The sequence below is a fragment of the Sodiomyces alkalinus genome, assembly GCF_003711515.1.
Source record: "Sodiomyces alkalinus F11 unplaced genomic scaffold SODALscaffold_2, whole genome shotgun sequence".
Lineage (NCBI taxonomy): Eukaryota > Fungi > Ascomycota > Sordariomycetes > Glomerellales > Plectosphaerellaceae > Sodiomyces > Sodiomyces alkalinus.
In genome coordinates, this window is record NW_021167080.1 from 1,713,737 (window position 1) to 1,732,068 (window position 18,332).

General features: G+C 52.6%; 6 protein-coding genes across 6 annotated transcripts; 4 read left to right on the forward strand and 2 right to left on the reverse strand.

The window, feature by feature from the left end:
• Positions 1–4,587: 4,587 nt before the first annotated feature.
• Positions 4,588–5,483, forward strand: SODALDRAFT_356329 (hypothetical protein; the record flags this gene model as incomplete). Its single annotated transcript, XM_028613898.1, has 4 exons — positions 4,588–4,624; positions 4,693–5,071; positions 5,173–5,271; positions 5,339–5,483. 4 exons carry the CDS (start codon positions 4,588–4,590, stop codon positions 5,481–5,483), a joined length of 660 nt encoding a protein of 219 aa, XP_028468159.1.
• On the forward strand, positions 5,231–7,648 carry SODALDRAFT_94609 (hypothetical protein). Its single transcript, XM_028615804.1, has 6 exons — positions 5,231–5,271; positions 5,339–5,654; positions 5,721–5,901; positions 5,977–6,429; positions 6,517–6,753; positions 6,822–7,648. The coding sequence occupies exons 2-6, from the start codon at positions 5,520–5,522 to the stop codon at positions 7,640–7,642; spliced, it is 1,827 nt and encodes a 608-aa protein (XP_028468160.1). The 5' UTR covers positions 5,231–5,271; positions 5,339–5,519; the 3' UTR covers positions 7,643–7,648.
• Positions 7,649–8,752: 1,104 nt separating this feature from the next.
• On the forward strand, positions 8,753–10,466 carry SODALDRAFT_376143 (hypothetical protein; the record flags this gene model as incomplete). The annotated part of the gene is made up of 9 exons (XM_028614789.1): positions 8,753–8,855; positions 8,985–9,021; positions 9,203–9,261; positions 9,456–9,675; positions 9,754–9,823; positions 9,901–9,964; positions 10,130–10,140; positions 10,275–10,329; positions 10,370–10,466. Exons 1-9 carry the CDS (start codon positions 8,770–8,772, stop codon positions 10,464–10,466), a joined length of 699 nt encoding a protein of 232 aa, XP_028468161.1. The 5' UTR covers positions 8,753–8,769.
• Positions 10,467–11,460: 994 nt separating this feature from the next.
• Positions 11,461–12,440, reverse strand: SODALDRAFT_94660 (hypothetical protein). Its single transcript, XM_028615806.1, has one exon. The coding sequence runs from the start codon at positions 12,214–12,216 to the stop codon at positions 11,533–11,535; it is 684 nt and encodes a 227-aa protein (XP_028468162.1). The 5' UTR covers positions 12,217–12,440; the 3' UTR covers positions 11,461–11,532.
• SODALDRAFT_94651 (hypothetical protein) lies at positions 12,127–13,740 on the reverse strand. The gene is made up of 2 exons (XM_028615805.1): positions 12,739–13,740; positions 12,127–12,664 (listed from the first exon to the last, which is right to left on the reverse strand). The coding sequence occupies exons 1-2, from the start codon at positions 13,556–13,558 to the stop codon at positions 12,333–12,335; spliced, it is 1,152 nt and encodes a 383-aa protein (XP_028468163.1). The 5' UTR covers positions 13,559–13,740; the 3' UTR covers positions 12,127–12,332.
• A 2,187-nt stretch (positions 13,741–15,927) lies between these two features.
• SODALDRAFT_330073 (hypothetical protein) lies at positions 15,928–18,165 on the forward strand. Its single transcript, XM_028611116.1, has 3 exons — positions 15,928–16,204; positions 16,326–16,865; positions 16,945–18,165. The coding sequence occupies exons 1-3, from the start codon at positions 16,154–16,156 to the stop codon at positions 17,701–17,703; spliced, it is 1,350 nt and encodes a 449-aa protein (XP_028468164.1). The 5' UTR covers positions 15,928–16,153; the 3' UTR covers positions 17,704–18,165.
• The last annotated feature ends 167 nt before the right edge of the window (positions 18,166–18,332 follow it).

The window sequence follows — 18,332 nt, forward strand, 5'->3', positions numbered from 1 at the left end:
GCGAGTGTATCCGTACGTACTTCGTACTGTTCCAGAGGATGATCAGGTTGGAAACACACAATCGTGTTCGGTCTCGTGAGTGTCTCTTGATAAGGGAAACGAACCTGCAAGAAAGACAACAGGGGGGGAAAGGGCGGCCAGTGCGACCAATGATTTCGTACATCCGCCAAGGGAAGTCTCGTCGGTCTTGCGAGAGACAACTTGTTTCTTTTTTGACTGGCGTTAGGTCGGTAATTGGGCACTTTATGGAACGCGAACGAGAGCTACGGAGTAATAGGCTAAGCCCCCCTTTTTTTTTGCCTGTTTCTTTCTTCTTGCCTCGGATTCGGTGCTTCTCGACTGGTCGAGGCTCGCAAACGCCCAAGCTGGGAGCATATCGGCGGGGTAACACGGACCATTGACAACGTTGAAGTCGCACGGCGACATGGTGGACTGAGACAGCACGTTACAAATGGTACAGAGTATTCGTAGTGTAGATTCGTAGATGCATGTTATGGAGCTTTATTCGGACTGCCTGGTCGCGGAAGCGTGGTGCGAGATAGAGGGGGGCAAACCCCGAATCCTTGGCCGGTTCGAGTGCAGGGGTTGAAGGTCGCATATTTCCAACCAGACGGAAATCCAGGCACTAAGATAGTCATCAAGTTGGGACAACTCTTCCGTCTGGAACCAGCGTAGCGGTAATAGAACATCGCCGAGGCGGGCTGTTCAGGGGGGGAGAAGGAGGGCAAGATGAAAGGATGGATGGGCGATCTTGCCATCATCCCAACTTGCCGCGTACTTGTAATTATTAGGTATTCGTCAGGTACACTGTACAAATTACGGAGTACCAGGAATCGAGGTCCGAATCCGACGCGAGGATACGACTGACTACCGTACCTAAGGTAATAAGGTACCTACCTTACTAAGATAGGTACCTTACTGACTCCAGTAATACAGTACGTACCTCAAGTAGTGCTTTCCCATTCGTTCTGGGCAGTACCTTACGTTGTAATTAGTGTGGGCAGCACCTGCATCGGAAGAACTTCCGCGCTCTTGTCCTTGCAACAAAGTCTTAAATGCGTCCTGAGTACGAGGTACATTTTCAAAGTACGGTTGTATGCTATACGTACTCTGTACGATGCACGTGGTGTTAAAACAACAGCCTTTTACTCGAATTCAACAAGTACATACAAACCTACCTTATATAAGCGCAGCGAAATTCAGTGCTCGGATAGTAACATTGGCCGTCTTCCCCTTTAACCGCTATGGCTATTGCCCAAGCCTGCGGCACTCCGTATAAGAGAGGTGTACGAACGGCTCTCTATATATACGTACCTAGTACGTAAGGTAAGGTAGGTACATACGTACGTACGAAGTTACTTCCACTTTCGAGCGGTCTTCCCCCACCTACCTTATGAACATTGGAAAGGCCTCCCCCACTCCCCGTTATCTTACACCTCTGCCAGGGGTTGGAAACGTGAGCTCGGAACTTGGCCCTACGTCTTAATCGATTATTAGTTTGTGCTACCAATATACATATACTCCGTAATTATCCCTCTTACGCCTTCCATCAAGGTCGCCTAGGAGGCCAGGGATCTCGGAACCAGCGCGGGCCCCTCTGGGTACCGTGTGGAAAGTCATCCACTCCGGTTAACAGTCCCGGAAGTGTCCCCGGCGTCCTCCCGTGCCGAATCAATGAATTCCACAGCATGCCGTTACCTCAAAGGGACTCTCTGGACGACTCCTCCCCCTTCCCCGGGGCAGTGGGTTGAAGACTAGAAGCGGGCAAACCGGGAATGTGACTGGCCCTATATAATTACTATATACACTTCTCCGTCTCCTTTGATCACGGATAGGAACGTATGTATCTCCCGTTTGTTATTTCCAGTGCGATGCTAATAAGTTACGTTGTATATTGGGCCCGCCCACGGATATACCCTAGTGGCCTTGGTCTAGGGAACCGGTCTAGCTGATCATCCCGTGGTCGGGGTCAGCCGTCCAGGCCATCCCCGTCCACCTATTTCTGACGCCAAAAGCTAACAAGTAAAACCGGCCCTGAGACTAGACCGGTCGTCTGTTTGATTCCATCGTCTAGAAAAGCCGACATCCCTAAGGTATATACGAATATTCTCCGTCCCATGGATGGATGTCAATGTCTCGCTCAGAGAACGACCCCAGCGTGACATGGGTCGCAGCCAGAACAACAGGAAAGAAGGGGAGGCAAGCAAGATGCACGGCACGCAGAACGAATAGGTAGTTGAGCATGTCAACCCCAGCTATGACAACTCCGACGAAGAAGAGGAAGCCTATTAGTATTACGTACTAAACTAGCTGTGTCTTTTCTCGCAGCAGGCTCACTAACAAACAGTTGCGGAGCCATCCTCGCCTGCCAGTAGTGGACAAGAACCCTATGTACTGCACCATACCTAGGTACCTTAGGCATTACGGCATTGCTCTGTGGGTGGGTTTTTGTGCCCCTGACTCCTAATCCCACATACGTATTTGTAGAAAGAAAGAAAAAGCAATGCTCGTGGGTACGATGCAAACCGGCGTTTTGCGATCCAGCCAATACTTTCGCGGAGTGACTTTTTCCGCAAGCTTCTCGCCAGTACAACAACGTATGTACCTACCTAGGTAAGGTACCTTACGGTAAGGTATGCTGGACTCACTCATACCTGGCACTAGGCCCACCGTTGTGTCTCACTCCAATCCCTGCTCGATGGCAGGGTTTCTCTGCCACCCACTTCATGCGTTCGTTCGCACAATTCGCTCCCCGCTTTGCCTTCAACTGCGGTTCTCCTACAGCGTATGTATGTACGCCTACAACGTATGTACAGCTGGTCGATCTCCAAGCGGTTTTTTTATGCCTCGGGACCACTTCCCATAGGAGCCTGTCAGTGCTCTCTTTTTCAGGGATAATTCATGGGCGATTGGCCGCAGTGAAGTAGGTACCCAGACTTCTTAAAGGGGACGCCTTCTTTTCTTCCATTACCGGTATGCCTTCGTACTCGGTATATATGCTGGGCACAAATTGGTTGACTCCGGTATTAGCTAGTCGACGGGCCATTCAGAAGGGGTGGGGGGACGGGTGACAACGGACTTCGACGAGCACCATAGAAGAGGGGGAAAAGAAAAAGCTTTTTTTCGACGTCCATGTTACATCCCTCAACGGGTCGGCGAAGAGATACGCGAGCAATGCAACACTGGAACCACCCTCAACATCCGCAATATCCATGCTTCCAACTCCCGGCCGGAGAGGCACATGTATCAAAACCTAGGTACCCATGTCCGGATGGTGAATGGATAATGGTTTACAGATATGGATAGAAAGGGAACCAGGTGCTTGCTTGGAGCGTCTTGGAGCGTGGGTATGAACGCAAGCACCCGCCCACTTGGGACCAGGACCAGGTCACGGCATTGGAGGATGGCCCGTGGGAGATGGGAGGTCCCCGATCCCGGCACGTTCCCCCCCCAAATCTCATCTTGTCAACACAGGACCCAGCCAGCCCAGACCAGGGTATTTCTATATGTATGTACCACTGCCTGCTCGTCATCTCTCACAAAAACGTATCCAGAGTACCCCGATGCTGCAGACTGCAGATACCAACCAGGTCGGGAATCTTTTTTTTTTTTTTTTTTTTCCGTTACAAGCCGTTGCGCTGCTATCCACCATCGTCGTCCTGAATTCTGCTACACAAAGTTTGTTTCCAAGGAAGCTCGTCCCCTGGACGAACGAAACTTCGCCATCTCTGTTTCCAGTCTTTGCTGCTTGAGGCGCAGCCAAGAAGAAGGAGAAGGAGAGAGCTGCATCGGCCTACCTACTCTGACAGAGAGCTGTGGAGGAGTTGCTCTGGCATCTGCTCTCAACACGCCTTCTACCGCCATTTCTTCCATTGTCGTCCGCCTGCAGCCGTCGAAATATTTCTGCAACACTCCAGCATCGCCTTTCGCAAACTAGATACGAGCATTGCACGAAAGATACGCTACGCTACGTACTGTTCCGACAGCAAATTGATTGCGTGACCTGGTTCTGCTGCCATTTGTCACTGCGTCCGTCTCGATTCGTCCACTGGCGAGGTTCTCCCTCTCCCTCTCCCTCTCCCTCTCCCTCTCCCTCTCCCTCTCCCTCTCCCTCTCCCTCTCCCTCTCCCTCTCCCTCTCCCTCTCCCTCTCCCTCTCCCTCTCCCTCTCCCTCTCCCTCTCCCTCTCCCTCTCCCTCTCCCTCTCCCTCTCCCTCTCCCTCTCCCTCTCCCTCTCCCTCTCCCTCTCCCTCTCCCTCTCCCTCTCTCCTCTATCACACAAGACACATCGACCTATTCCAGCATATCCTTGCACTCTCAGCTTCTCCCCTCTCCGGACAGTCCGTTATCTAGCGCTCTATTCGCCCATTCATTTCTGGAATTCGGTCTTCTTTCCCACCCACAGACAAACGAATACTGTCTGATCCAAACGGACACGACTTGAATTATTCGACAGTCGGTTTTGATTGTTTTTTATTACGTCCACCTCTACATGCCATGCCGTCTGGGTAATCGACATCGTTTATCCAAGCCATACGGTGACCTAGTACAGGACTCTGGTTTCCAATCCTTTTCCTTTCCCTGGCCGATGTCTCAGGCCAAGTTGGAATCAAAGAGGACTGAGAGTCCCTTTCTAACCATTTCTCACTCCGTCCAACTGATACGTCACCTTACCGTGTCCGTTGCTGTCAAGGACCGCCGCAGCAACATAGACCTGACAACGACCGCTGTATCAGAGCTGCTCAGCAGGAAGCCGCTCAGTTCTCCGCCTGCTTCTTACGAACGGCGATCCAATTTCCCTTCCGAGCCACAGTCCTGGTTTTTGTCTCGCTCGAGTGCCGTCCCGTTTGGATGCTAGCAGGTGCCGCATCACTGTCTGCTCCTATTGCGCCTCGGGCAGGTACATACACTTCACTCGGTGGCTTCAACACCTTTGGTCGTGCCCTCGGAAACAGCCGCTTGGAAAAAGTTGGACACGGAAGATCGATCCTAACCTGTACGAAACCGTTCCCCCACGGCGCGACTCTCGACTCCCGCGACTATTACCCGGTTCTGCCCGCCCTCGTCTCTACGTCTACCCTCACACCACGAGGCAGCCAGTGTAACCTCTTCAGGGCAGGCACGTGCTAACCTCGACCTTCTGTCAGCTTCTTGGTTCTCCTCAGTTGTCTAGAAACCACTCCTCGACATTCCTATCGCATCTATCTCTCTACTCAACCTTGTTTCGGTCCGTCCATAACCGTCTCTCCAAAGGTCCCACTCACACTGCGCAGTAAGGAGGAACCCCCACGTGCCCATGTTCCAAGTGCGATGATAATCTCTGTCTGACCCGAACTCAGTTACACGTATTCAGAATCTTCGGACTTGAGTCCCATCCATAACCTACTCACCGACTTGTCTCTCTTCGTCCTGAGCATTTTCCAAGACTCGGCAAGCAGCACGTCGAGTCTCAACTGTGAGAGAAATCGGCGCGTGCAAGATTGAGTAGCTGGGGGCTTAGCTTAGTTGGCTACCGCTGTCATGGTTCGCGGCGACTGGGCCAGGGAGCCCTTCTCCCGGAACCAGTGGCTTCAGGATCGCGTCTCTGCGGATAACTCACCTATCGAGCCTCAACCTCGATACCATGAGCCCAACGATGCCCGTCGGCCGCCCCTCGTGAGTCTCGAGGCACGCTTCGCCGGAGGCAGCATTTCATTCAGGCTGACTTGTTTCTACCAACAGAACATAGAAAAGGCTCTGCGGGAACATTGTAACATACCCGCCCGCTACTATTTTGTCGCAGCAATTCTGGACGATGGTACGGCGCAAACTTTCTCGGGTCCAGGTCGCTTCCACTTGGCTCCTATTGAAACGTTTTTCAGCATGGATGCATTCCGCCGGCAAGTAAAGAGAGCAGAATCCGGTAAGACGAGAGACGCCAAAGTTCCTAGGGCCTTCCGTATTCCTGCCGCTGCTTACACTTTTCATACCGCAACAGCTGCCAGTCCTATCCACGAGGATGATCCTCACGGCTTCACCTACGGTCCTGGTTTCGCACAACATTCTTTGGAGCGACGTCGACAAGGAAGCGAGGCGTTTGGTGACGACGACCATGTCGGTTTTGGCCCGCGTAAGAGGAGCCGGGGCAACCGACGGCCGATAAACGACGACGATGGACCGACTGTCACGGTTGGGGCGACAAAGAGGGCTTTGAGGATCGGCGATTCGCGCGAGGTGTGGGACTTTTACGACCAACGATTCAGGAATTGCCAGCAAACCGCCTGTAAGCTCATAGCGAAGGCGTGGGTCAAAGTCGTCGAGCCTAAGAAACAGACCAACCACCCCTATACCGGGCAGGACGAGAAGGCGCCAGAGTGGTGGCCGAAACCTTGGGGTCCGACGAAAGATGAGAAGGTGAGGCATAAGGAACCGGATCATTTGTACAAGAAAGGTGCGTTCACATGACTTCCTCGCTCTGCTGAACTTGTTCCGCGAAACCGTCGGCTTACTTTGTACCATTTCTCTCCCTTTCCTACAGAACGAGTCCACCTTCTCTGTCACATTCTACGAATGATTGTGGAGCCCAACGAGAAGCAACATCCCTCTATACGGAAAATGAAACTGGACATTCAGAAGTTGAAGGAGGCAACTGATGAGGCGTTGTCGTCGTTCTTTTCGGGTAAAGAGAATGAAAAGAATGCGAAGAAGAAGCCTTATCTCGACGAGATCTTCAAAGTCGCCTTGCAAGAGCAACGGTACAAACATGGAGAGATAGGTTAGTTGGGTCCATGAAACCATCGCGTCTCTGGGGCTCTTGCTTTGATTCTGACCTTGCCACGACAGATGGGGACTCGTTGATATACGTCATGGCAGAGGATCGGTTTCCCGAGACGGGCATTTCCGAAAACGATGATGGTGGGATACTTACCAAGGAAGACGGCGACCCCCCATCCGTCCCGTCGAGTGCTTCTCCATCGAAAGCATCGCAGCACGACGTACTACTGCACAGAGTACATGGCTCCAACACCGACCATAGTCAAGGAGGTCATATGCAGGGTGGCGGCTCCTTTGTCGGCGAAGTAGCCGTAAGGGAACCATCACATTACGCGGCACAGATGCTTCCGCCCACCATGCATTCCGAAGCGCACTTCGTACAGGGCGGCAACCTGCAGCACCCTTCCGGGGGCCTGCCAATGCACGACCTGGTACCGAGCCCACAAGACGGTCAACGGCGCACCTCTATCTTTGGCAGCCCAGCGGAGTACTCGAATGCGCCGCCCGCCGCCGCGGTCTACACGCCAGCGTGGCACCAGCAGCACCAGCAGCACCCAGGCACTACGGCGCCAGACACGACATCGATGTACTCGTTCCCGTCACATCCCCCCGCGGCGGCAACACAGGGACATTTCGGTGGGCATCCGAACGTGCCTGTTGCCCAGGGTCAGTATATGGGGTCTCAGTACGACGGTTTGGCACGCGGCAATTTTGATCAGGCGACCTTGTTTCGACACCCGGCCGGCCCCAGCCCTGCCCAAGTTCAGGGCCCTCAGGGCTATCCAGCTTATCTCCCTCCCGACGGACGCAGCATGTCCAGTTGGAACCCGGATGCCAAAGCCGAGCCGATAGCCCGGCCGACCAACTCCCATCATGGGCAGTATCCGTAACACGACATATACTAGAGTTGCGGCTTTGGTGAGAAAGGAACGTTGCTGAACATGACATAATTCGCACCCATGGGGTCTAGACTGGTGTCAGAGTGGTCACACCACAATTGGAGTCGTGGCCTTTTTTTTTCCTTTTTTTCCCCTTTTTTTTTCTTCTCTCTTATGCGCTTCGTTCGCATACAATATCTCGGACTGCCGACTTCATTAACGGGAGAGAAGGTCGCACGCAGTACGAATGAAGCGAGTAACTTTGAACCGGAGTTCTTGTCTACAGGTATCTTTTTGGTTTTCAAGCGAAATTCATCCTTTGCCTACGCGGGGAGAAGAGAAGCGAGAACAACGTGGTCGTTCATTTCAACTGGGAATCCATCCAGCATGTCGGGTCGGATGCACAGGGTAATCACGGGCTACCTACGGTACCGATGGGGGCAAGACGCCAGGTGTCTTCTCGGGGTATGTTTAATGCATTAGCGAGCGGTGCGAGAAAGGGCTGGTCGGCTGTGACGAGACAACTCTTTCCCCGGTGGCATACGCGTGGACCGGGGAGCAGAGTTACTCATTTAGTTTCATGGTTTGCCGTGAGCCTTATAGTTTTCTTGTTCTTGTGAATTGCTTTGGCATCGGGACGGGTTCTGACGGTTCCTTTGGCGTACTGTACTGCCACGCCATATACGGCAGCAGGCAAGCCAGATGGTGCAAAGGATAGGGTTAGGGGTATATTTTCTACTAATTGCCCCGGCGTGGACTTTTGGCGTGATGAAGGGCCGAGTACTGAGCTGGTTGATTTTGATCGGCTGCCCAGGGCCCAAGGATCTATCTATTCACGTTACAGCGTATGGACATGTTACATCTTGGGGTAGTTGGATACCTTCGTGAACATTTTATTACAGCAAATTCTACGCAGTTCTCTGCCGAGCACAGCTTGTTCTCGTCCCTTGTCTTGTATCAGTATTATTCCACCTCAAAGATGCAGGGACGAATGTCAGAGGTCGCAGATGTTCACTATCAGGACGAACTGGGTTTTGAGGATCTCTTGACGGACTAATTGATTTGGTCTTGATATAAATCGAACGATGGCCGGGGGGGGAACCACAAAAGGAAAGCTCTTATACTTCTTGAAGTGGTGGATGCTGCGACGGAAGGATTCGCCAAGCTTCGGATTCCGGAGCACGTACGGAGTATGTACGGAGTACGCAATACCCAACGATGACATGTACGTGGTATGTATCTATGTAGGTTATTGCCTGCAGGCCACTGGGGTTAAGGCAGGGGAATCGGGAGAAGAATGAAAAATGATGCAGGCGAGCAACTACCGTACTCTGTAAAGGTGGCTGCATGACAGGTCGCTTTTCTACAACCTGTCCGTCTCGATGACAGCTGTAAGGTAGCAAGGTAGCAAGTAACAGAAGTAATAGATGTACTCCGGAGAAGATAATGCTGGGAGACGAGGCCTCTTTTTGTTCCTTTTTTTTGTTCCTTTTTTTTTCTTTTTTTCTTTTCTCCCCTTCTTGTCTTTTTTTCCCCCTTCACCGGTACGCCAAATGTATGTGTACGTCTCAGGTACTGGTCCTATACGGACGCGAATCGCAGTTGATGTGGTGGACGGAATATTGGGCCTCGTATGTATTTTCGACGTCCAACAGAGGGAGGCAGTGAGAGGACACTTCTTTGGCTCTGTGTATCCGTATTCTGCGTGGATTATATAGCCTTTGATGGTGATTTCGCAGGAGTAGACGTCGAAATAGGGTAGGTAAGGTAATTAAGGTAGTTAGTTGCTGGTACTTTTTTGTCCACTGACTAATTCCACGTGTAGACCAGAGTACACCGATCATGCATCTACGAATCTGACATGTGACGACTCTTTTGATGGTCCCGATTTCGTCACAACGAACATTTCTCCCACCCTTCTCTGCCAACCTTTCCACCCCTTTTGGTATCCTAGCCACCTTTCTCTCGCTGCGTATTTTGTACATGATCACCTGGCTAAGGTACCGACCGGGCTAATGACCCTGGTGACGTCCCCGTTGCAAACAGTATGTACACTACAGTACCTTACGTTGTATGCCGCCGCGCAGGCAAGCAGATCACCCGCCCACACCCCTGACTGCCAGCCTACTTCGTCCATCTGCATGATGACTGTGCCCGTATGGTGTGCTGAGAACACCCATGACCTGGTGGTTGGTGACACGACGAGAGGACCGTAGCTTGCTGCTGTCATGCACACCTACTACGTAGATCTGATCCGTCAGATTCGGCAGGCAACATGCAGGAAGCTGGATGGGTTAGGTACGTCGGTTGGTCTGCTATCACTTTCGGAAACCGGTGACCCTTTGGGAGGTTGGAGAGCTGAAAGGGAGAGACCATATTACTTAGTCTGGCTTCATTGGGATGACCTTCATCTGACGAGGTAGACGGGAAAAGGCAAATATTCCCCTTTTTTCGGTTTTTTTCTTCGGGGGGGTTTCTTCTTCTTTTTTCCACCGACAGTAACCGAGGTGGTGCGTTACTGGAAGGAAGGCTGATTAGAAGGGGAAACAACCTTAATTATCGGACTTGTCTCTACCGTTACTACGGAATCGACCAACTCATGTACGTGCTCCGAAGGGGGAACAAGCCAGACGCAAACAAACAGTCGAGTCTGTGCGAGGGACCGACAGGAGAGCTATCGATGCGGAGGCGGCGCGAGAGTGGTCGTAAAGAGATAAACCTGTGACTTGTAACATGTAGAAACAACGGTCGGATCGTCCCTTTGGATCATCAATTCTCTTATTCTGTTCCCCCCTCGCCGGTTTTGAAGGCTCCGTTTGTCCACCTGCACTTCTAGGGCACTGGGTTTTCATCCCACACACGAGTAGGTCTGCCCGCATACGCATATGCCAAAAAGCAAACAGTCAGTTTCCCTCCCTAACGGAACCGACACGCGTCCACTCGTGTCAAGGCAGAGCCAGCACCCGCATTTCTTGCAGCGAGTGGGAGAACAAGTGTCATCAAAAGTACACAGCGGCACCTTGTCCTACCTCTATCGCCGGGCCCTCGAACGGGAGGAGCTGAAATGGGGAGGAGCCCGCTCGAATAGAAAATGAGCGAGCGGCCTGATGCAGGCGAGCCTACGCACACATTGACGCACATGTTACGCGGAAGAAGCTCAAAAGGGGAAGTAGGATTCAGTGTACGTGATACGTCCAGGGGCGTGAAGCCAACAAACATGGTAATACGAAGTAAGTGCGAATACTTCGAGGGTTTACGGGTGGTGAAAAATGAGACAGTGAGTGACAAGGCTACAGCTTCAATCCGAGACCTGAAAGTTGATGCTCCCACGTACCGCCAACCAGCCCCGAGGCCTGCCTACCTTACTTCTCCCATATTATTCTCCTGTTGCCAATATGTTCATTTGTCCAACATCATCACAGTTCCATGTCCTACGATCCGTGAACAAGATGGTTGTAGACCAACCTTCAAGTCGATCGAGGAGCACCTGGATAGATGATATATTAACTGAAAGGTGCATTAAGCGCCGGCCCATACGACGCAGGTTCTTGAGGCGACCTCCCATTCTATGGAAAAGGACCAGACAACACTGCCCTGTGCACCCCCCCCCACTCGAGCAAAAAAAAAAAAAAAAGATTTCCCAAGCACAAGGGGATGTGTACACTCTTACATCAATACATGGAGCCATCTCTGCACGCCGAAGCCGGCCATATTGGATGCATCTCCTCGATAATTCTCTCGCACTCGAGGACAAATGACCACCGGATTACAACCTTCAACCTCGTGCACTGTGGCTCGAATAATTGAACGCCCCCGCTCCCAACGCCAGTAACACCAGACCTGAAAACATGCAAACAAGACACTAAGATAAGAAAGGGAAAGACGGCATATCGCTGACCTGATCACGTCACCGCTGGGAGACATGTCCATTGAATGCGAACGCCCGCGTGAGATTTGATTTGGGACGGCCACAGTCCCAAAGTCATCTTGTGCAACCGAAAAAAAATAAAAAAAAAATAAAAAATTTGGCCAGTTGGCCCTTGAAGATCTGTGACCACCTTCGCATCGGGGGTGAGAGACTTGAAGAGCTTCTTCTTTTGCCGTCCCTTTTGGTGCGGCGTGATGTCTCGTGGTCTAGTCAGCGGTGTCGTCGCCAGACCGCTCCCCATTGCCGTGTGTCGTTCCGCGTTAAGGAGGGTTCCCGAGGTGAGCCGCCAGGAGGACCACAGCGTAGGCCGTTTGAAGCGTTTTTTCCTTTGGGTTTCTGAGCGGAACTCAGCGATTGGGTAATTGCGTGGCTCTACCCATATACCGTGGCCGTACATGGGTTGCGCCGGTTGGCCAGAAGAGAGTGCACAGCTAGCCCTTTCACCTCGCCCTGCGGTGGCGCCTCGGAGCGATACGCGCCGTGAAGTGAGCATCTTAATCTGCGAAAGGCCGGGTTTTGCCAAGAAGGGGAGTAAGATAAGAAGGCGCAAATTAGACTGAACTTGCAAACTTTGCTGAACCTGAGTGTAGGAGGCCTGGGTCGAATGCAGACACGCTGGGTTCCGGTTAGATCTCAGTCTGGGACCGAGTCGAAGCATGAGATGAGACGACAGCCCCTAAAGTGTCCTTGGCCTTGAGCAAACATGGCGTTTCTGGCGGGAGGATTGAACGTCTAGAAGCTAAGGACGCTGAGACTCTTGGGAAGGGACCCTTTTTAGGTCGAAGAGGCAGGCTCATCTTTGTTTTGCTGCGGCAGAGAGAGACCTGCGTTTTGGGCAATCCGTTTCCAAGTTTCCAGCTCCTTGTAAAGACGCTCGCATTCTTGCTTCAGCTTGTCATTGGAAGCACTCAGCTCGGCAATGGCTTGCTCAGTCAATAGTTTCTCCAGAGTCCACTTCTCCAGGTTTTGCGCCTCGTTCTCCTTCAGCTGGTTGATGAAGGTGACAGCACGCTGGAGAATGGAGCCCTTGTTCTTTTCGCAGTTCGGGACAATCTTGGCCAGTTCGTTAATACCTTCGTTGATCGTCTCGCGACGTCGGCGCTCGACTAGAGTCTTTGAGTTAGCACGTGGCTCTCTCGATCCATCACCAGTTCTTGCTCAGAACGGGTTGCTGCCTCACCTTCCTTGTGATTATCCTTGCGCATCTTGTGCCACTCCTCCGAACCAACGTCCGGCTTGGGCTTAGGCTGAGAGCCCGCGGAACCAGTGGAATACCGATGCTGAGTGGGCTGCTGCTGAGGGGGCGGGGGCTGTTGTTGTGGTTGGTGGGCCTGGTGTGCCGGGAGCGTTTGATGAGTTGCGAGAGGTTGGTGCGCTTGATGCGGCGTATGGGCCTGATGACCTTGATGAGGTGAATGGACCTGATGAGCCTGATGGGGGGGCTGGTAGGCCTGGTGGGTCTGGTGCGGTTGATGAGACTGGTGAGGCTGTAATCCGTTGGTGCCAGGGCCGGGCGGACTGTCCGCCATGGCAGGCGCATCCATGATACCATCTGGCTGAGTCACATTCGGCTGGAACGTGTCTTGGGGGTGGTTGCCCTCGTTGGCGGTTTGCGCGGCGAACTGCTCTTCCGTGCTGGGAGGGATGTGAATGCTGGGGTACATTGATCCCAGGGCCGCGGCCGCGGTGCTGGAGGCGTTGGCTGGATCTGCGGCCTCGGAGTGCTCAGCAGCTGTGGCTTGCTGGAGAGCGTTGAGGTCGGCAACGTTGACTCCATTCGCGGCAGCTGCATTTGCGGCCTCGACGGCGTTCTCGATAAAGGCGGTGGTATCGACGTCCGAGGCGGACATGACGGCGGGGGGAGCGGCATTCTTCTTGGCCCGCCCGGGACTTTCCTGCTCCGATATGGACCGCTTCCGCTTGAGGCCTGGGGAGCCGGGCACTTCGGGAGCCCCTGAGGCTTGCGCGAGGGCTGAGAGATCGGGATGGTCGTCGGCCATGGCTAGTGGCTAGGATCGTGTCTCGATGAGAGGAATTATGCTTGAAGAAGCGAGCTTAGGAAAGGAGGGGAGGTTAAACGTCCAGGTATCTCTATTAACCAGGTTAGTAGCATGTTAGGAGGGAGTGAGTGCAACCGTGTGAGAAGCTCGATGCTATGCTCTACGATAAATGTGTAGCATGCTACACTCAGAGGAACGTGTTGCTGTGCTGGTCTCGTGTAGTCAATGACGCCAAAGCCGCACGGAGCAGAGGAGTCACAAGCAAGCAATCAAGTTGTCGATGGCCCGGGCTTCGCAAGCCCCAGCAGCCAGGCACTTGTCCTTTGGCTGTCGCGTGGTAGCAAATGGGCTCTTTTGACCAGGTTCAAATGAACTTTTGAGAGGGGAAAGGAAAACAGGATACTGGTAGCCAGGCTAGTCGTCCGTCATTGCAGTAACCTTTGCGACGATTGACGCGACGATGGGACGACCTGGATAAAGATGCATGATGATGGATGCGGTGATACGAAGAGCTCGATGGATGCCCAAGCTCAGGTCGCTTGACCGGAGGGAATTGAAGTAATTGAGCGATGCATTGTCGGATGTCAGGATACTCGGGGGAAAGAAAAGAAGAAAAAGAGAGAAAACCGGACGATCCGATGACGATAGGTGCAGGGTCCGAAAAGGCGACCCAAGACTGGGATGTGATAAACCAGGAAACCAACATACCTTTCAGATCATGTGCTTGAAAGCGTGACGTGACGATGGATGATGGAGATCACGATGCACGTGAGAAAAGGCGGGAACTACTAGTGTACAAGATCTCGTGATATCGCGAGGCGCGTCTGCAAGCCCGGATAAATTGTTAGAAGAGGGAGCCAGTATTGGTTAGCGTTCTGCCGCGATTTTCCCACTGGAGGGAGAAAAATGTTGGGAGAGGTGAAGGAGTAGAAGAAGATGTAGGCAGGCTGCACGTTCGAGAGATGCCGCGAGCTTAATGTGTCGCTTTAGTGGAAGGGGGAACTTGAAGTATATCTTTCGAGCTCGACGCGACAGCCGGTTCAGGTAAATGGGCTGGGCAACTGGGGGGGGAGGGGGGATGGGCAGTCGCAAATGCAAGGTCACGAGGTAAGTCTTGAAGGAAGGCACGTGCAAAAGTGGGTGAGACTGGACATAAATAATCAGGGCAGATCAACTTTTTACGCAGTCTTGGCTCCACAGGTACTTAGATACTTCGTGTCTTCTCAGGCTCGACGATACACGTAAGGTAATGGACCTTGGCGGAGGTGGGAAGAGTAGTGCGGTAGCCTTAGGCAGAAAAAGGAGTCGAACTTGAGGTCGAAGCTAGAGGCACCCAATCAGAATCAAGTATTGGATGCCCATGGCCCCTCAACTGATGCTGACGGGCTGCGTGTGGTGTGTTCTTCCCGTATATGCCCCGGTCCAATCAGAATCCAGATAGGAGTCATCCACTGCTCTAAGGTAGGTATCGCCCCCAGCGTTTTGGCGGGTCCCCCCTCCCCTTCTTTCTTTGCTCGTTAATATTAGGTACCTATCCGTATTTTGTGTCAGCCTCGATCAGCGCCGTCACCAGGGCCAGCTTATCAGGAGCACCTACAATAATCTCGTCAGGTATGCCACCATGGGAGGCATATATGGCTGCGCCCTGGATGGAATCTTTTAGTCTTGTTTCGGAGATTCAACGTTCTTGAAAATAGATCAAAACTGCCTAGACCTGCTCTATCCTGGGTAACGACGTGGATAATGCTTCAACCGAAGACTACCCCCCTGACCGGGCCTAACAACAGCCGAACATCTCCACCATTTTCCGGTACAAGTAGAACTGGTTAGCCTGTTACTTTCCCGTTGTTTTGGTGTTGTGTAGGCATCTCCCCACATCATGATTATCCTCATAACTGAAGTCCGAGTCTTTTGACTGGTGCTATCGGCGTGATATAAGGTCCTGTGTTGTGTCCGCCCTGTGGTAATAAGAGTATACCTCCGGTACTCTTCCCCGCGTTCCACTGAACGTTCGCTCGACACCCACGGTCTTTCCGCGCTGGTTTCTATGAGTGCCATGTCTCGAACTTTGTGAGAGGAGTTGAGAGTTTTGCTAGGGGTACTAGGAAACAAGAGCACCCCAGGGATCATCCGCGCCTACGTTCTTAAGAAAGTGGTCGCGAACTCGTGAAAAAGCGCGTCTGTCTGCGCTACCTTACCTAATGCTCTTGCTTGGTTCCACGAAGAGGAAGGTACGAAGTACTTCATATCCCTCAGCCAGTGTTATCTTGTTGCCCCACCCGAGGCCTGACAGACACAATATGTACCTACTCTCATCAGCGGCCAAATGACTACCTACCTTACTCGTCATGTCTACGGTAAGGTACGAAGGACGGAGTACGGGCCATAGCTTAAGCTTCTTCTCCTCCAGACATGCTTCGTAATAAATACATTCTAAGAACACTTGTGTCACCAGCTCCAGCTCCATCATAATATATACGCACTTCACGTCCATTCAACCACCTTATTTGTTATTAACAGCCCCGAGAAGCGCCTCCTCCTCTACTGCATTTTCAGGTTGTCTGCCATCGGTGCAGCAGCTGCCCAAGAGTGACCATGGGTGACCACGAGCATTCGAACATCAAGCATCAGGAACATTTTCACCTTGTAAGAACGCCATCCCTCTTTCCGTCTTTCCCTACCTCTGCTTTGGTTTCGGACGTGACCATGCGTTCGAAGAGAAGTCGGGCTAAGTGATTGATTTTGTCTTCTTCTTCTTCTAACCTAGGACCAACCACTTCTCCGTCTTCCCTACGAGCTCCTGCGGAACAACTTCCGTGCTGCCCACTTCACCATCGAGAAGGAGAGCACCTCCATCAAGTCTCTGCTCAAAGAGACAGCGACTGCCTCTGTTAATGGTCGTGCCACCCCAGAGAATGTCCTCAAGAATCTCGATACCATGATCGCCAAAATGCGAGGCGTGAAACGGAAGCTCACCGCCCATGCCGACGAAGAGGCCCGCCTATATCACCAATCATCTGCCCGCATCGCCCACCTCGGCGAACTCTATACCATGAAGACCTACGACGACGTCAACTACGAGAGATGGAGCCGCAAGCGGCTCGACCGTCTCATCGTCGACTACCTTCTTCGCCACGGCTGTATCGAGACCGCCCGAACTCTTACCGATGAGAAGGGCATAGACGACCTGGTTGACATCCACATTCTTGCCCAGATGATTAAGATTAGGGATTCCCTGCGGGGCCGCAGTGTTTCCGAGGCCCTCGCTTGGTGTCAGGAAAACAAAAAGGAGCTGCGAAAGATGGACGTATGTCTCCCGTATTCTGTTCCCCCCTCCCTTACATCGGAGCACGTACAACTGACACAGGGCTTTCTTCGGCGAACAGAGCAACCTCGAATTCATGCTCCGCTTCCAACAATATATCGAGCTCGTCCGGACACCGTCACCGCCAAAATTACTTGAGGCCATCGCCCATGCGAAGAAGTATCTGGTCAGCTACAAAGGCACGCACCCAGAAGAGCTCCGCAAGGTCTGCGGTCTACTCGCATACCCGCCTAGAACCGCCGGGGACAACGCCGCATACGCAGAACTCTACAGCCAGGATCGTTGGAACATGCTCGCGAATCTCTTCACCGAGACCCACAACCAGCTTCTCTCACTTCCTCCCATACCACTCCTTCATATAGCCCTCTCGATTGGCATCTCTGCCCTCAAGACTCCGGCCTGCCACCAACACACCGCGGCGAGTACTGAATATACAGGCATGAGTACATCCATGCAGGATGCCACCGGCTCTCCGACCCGGTTCCCCGGCAACCGTGAACCATTCGATCCAAGCCACCTCCAGCGGCAGCGGAGTCCTGTCCCTGTCCCTACTCAAGCAACAGTCTCCAGTCCCGCCTCGGACTGTCCGATCTGTTCCACGGAGCTGAACGAGCTCGCTCGCTCAGTACCCTGCGCTCATCACACTAAGAGTCACGTGGACTCTGACCTCCTCCTTCTTCCCAATGGCAACGCCTTCGGACTCGAGCGCCTGGTGGCTCACGCCGTCAAGTCTGGACTGCAGCCCACCGAGTACGTCCGTGATCTCAAGACTGGCGAAGTATACCGCGCTAGTGAACTGAAGAAAGTTTTCATCACCTGAAAACTGCTCACGCGAGTCCCTATGGGTTATCACTATCCTTGGCCTGCTTGGCCTATTTGGCGGCGTTATGTTTGTCTTAAGCCGCTCAGATACTTTTAGCACATAATTACTACCTGCAAGATGGGATGCACAGCCGTTGCACACCATCCATTGGGTCAGGCATGGCGAACGAAATGGGTAATGATGGGGCGTTTTGGGGTTTCCGGGTTTCACCGGGGGCGGGGGTTTCTTTTGCGACAAAAAGATGCTTGTTTGGATGGCTTGGAGTATCCGGATTCAGCGATTGACGGCTATGTTACACTGTTTGGTTCTTAGGTGGTAAAAATGCGAAATACGATTACACACATGAAAACTCACCCCCGGCGCCCTCAAATGGATATGCGACTCGGTTCTCTCGCTAAAGGACCGTTAGGACGTAGTAGAGACCAGATAACAGCAGTCAGTTAACTATCGTATGTGCCGAAATTTCACCTACGAAGACCCCTTTCCCCGTTCCAGTCCCTGGCTAGTCTAGAATTATTCCACAATACAGTACAAGATGAGAACGCATGTCGGTCAGTCGGATCTTATCGGGCGACGGATCAAGTGTCGGTGGGGTTCCTCATACAAAACAACATATCCCTTCCGTC

Excerpts from the sequence above, each read along its gene's own strand:
- SODALDRAFT_330073 (XM_028611116.1), top strand. The coding sequence starts at position 16,154 with ATGGGTGACCACGAGCATTCGAACATCAAGCATCAGGAACATTTTCAC. Across the intron at positions 16,205-16,325 it reads ATCAGGAACATTTTCACCTT|GACCAACCACTTCTCCGTCT; the intron begins GTAAGAACGCCA and ends CTTCTAACCTAG. Across the intron at positions 16,866-16,944 it reads AGGAGCTGCGAAAGATGGAC|AGCAACCTCGAATTCATGCT; the intron begins GTATGTCTCCCG and ends TTCGGCGAACAG.
- SODALDRAFT_94609 (XM_028615804.1), top strand. The coding sequence starts at position 5,520 with ATGGTTCGCGGCGACTGGGCCAGGGAGCCCTTCTCCCGGAACCAGTGG. Across the intron at positions 6,430-6,516 it reads GGATCATTTGTACAAGAAAG|AACGAGTCCACCTTCTCTGT; the intron begins GTGCGTTCACAT and ends CCTTTCCTACAG. Across the intron at positions 6,754-6,821 it reads GTACAAACATGGAGAGATAG|ATGGGGACTCGTTGATATAC; the intron begins GTTAGTTGGGTC and ends TTGCCACGACAG.
- SODALDRAFT_94651 (XM_028615805.1), bottom strand. The coding sequence starts at position 13,558 with ATGGCCGACGACCATCCCGATCTCTCAGCCCTCGCGCAAGCCTCAGGG. Across the intron at positions 12,665-12,738 it reads CAAGGATAATCACAAGGAAG|TCGAGCGCCGACGTCGCGAG; the intron begins GTGAGGCAGCAA and ends CAAAGACTCTAG.
- SODALDRAFT_94660 (XM_028615806.1), bottom strand. The coding sequence starts at position 12,216 with ATGCTTCGACTCGGTCCCAGACTGAGATCTAACCGGAACCCAGCGTGT.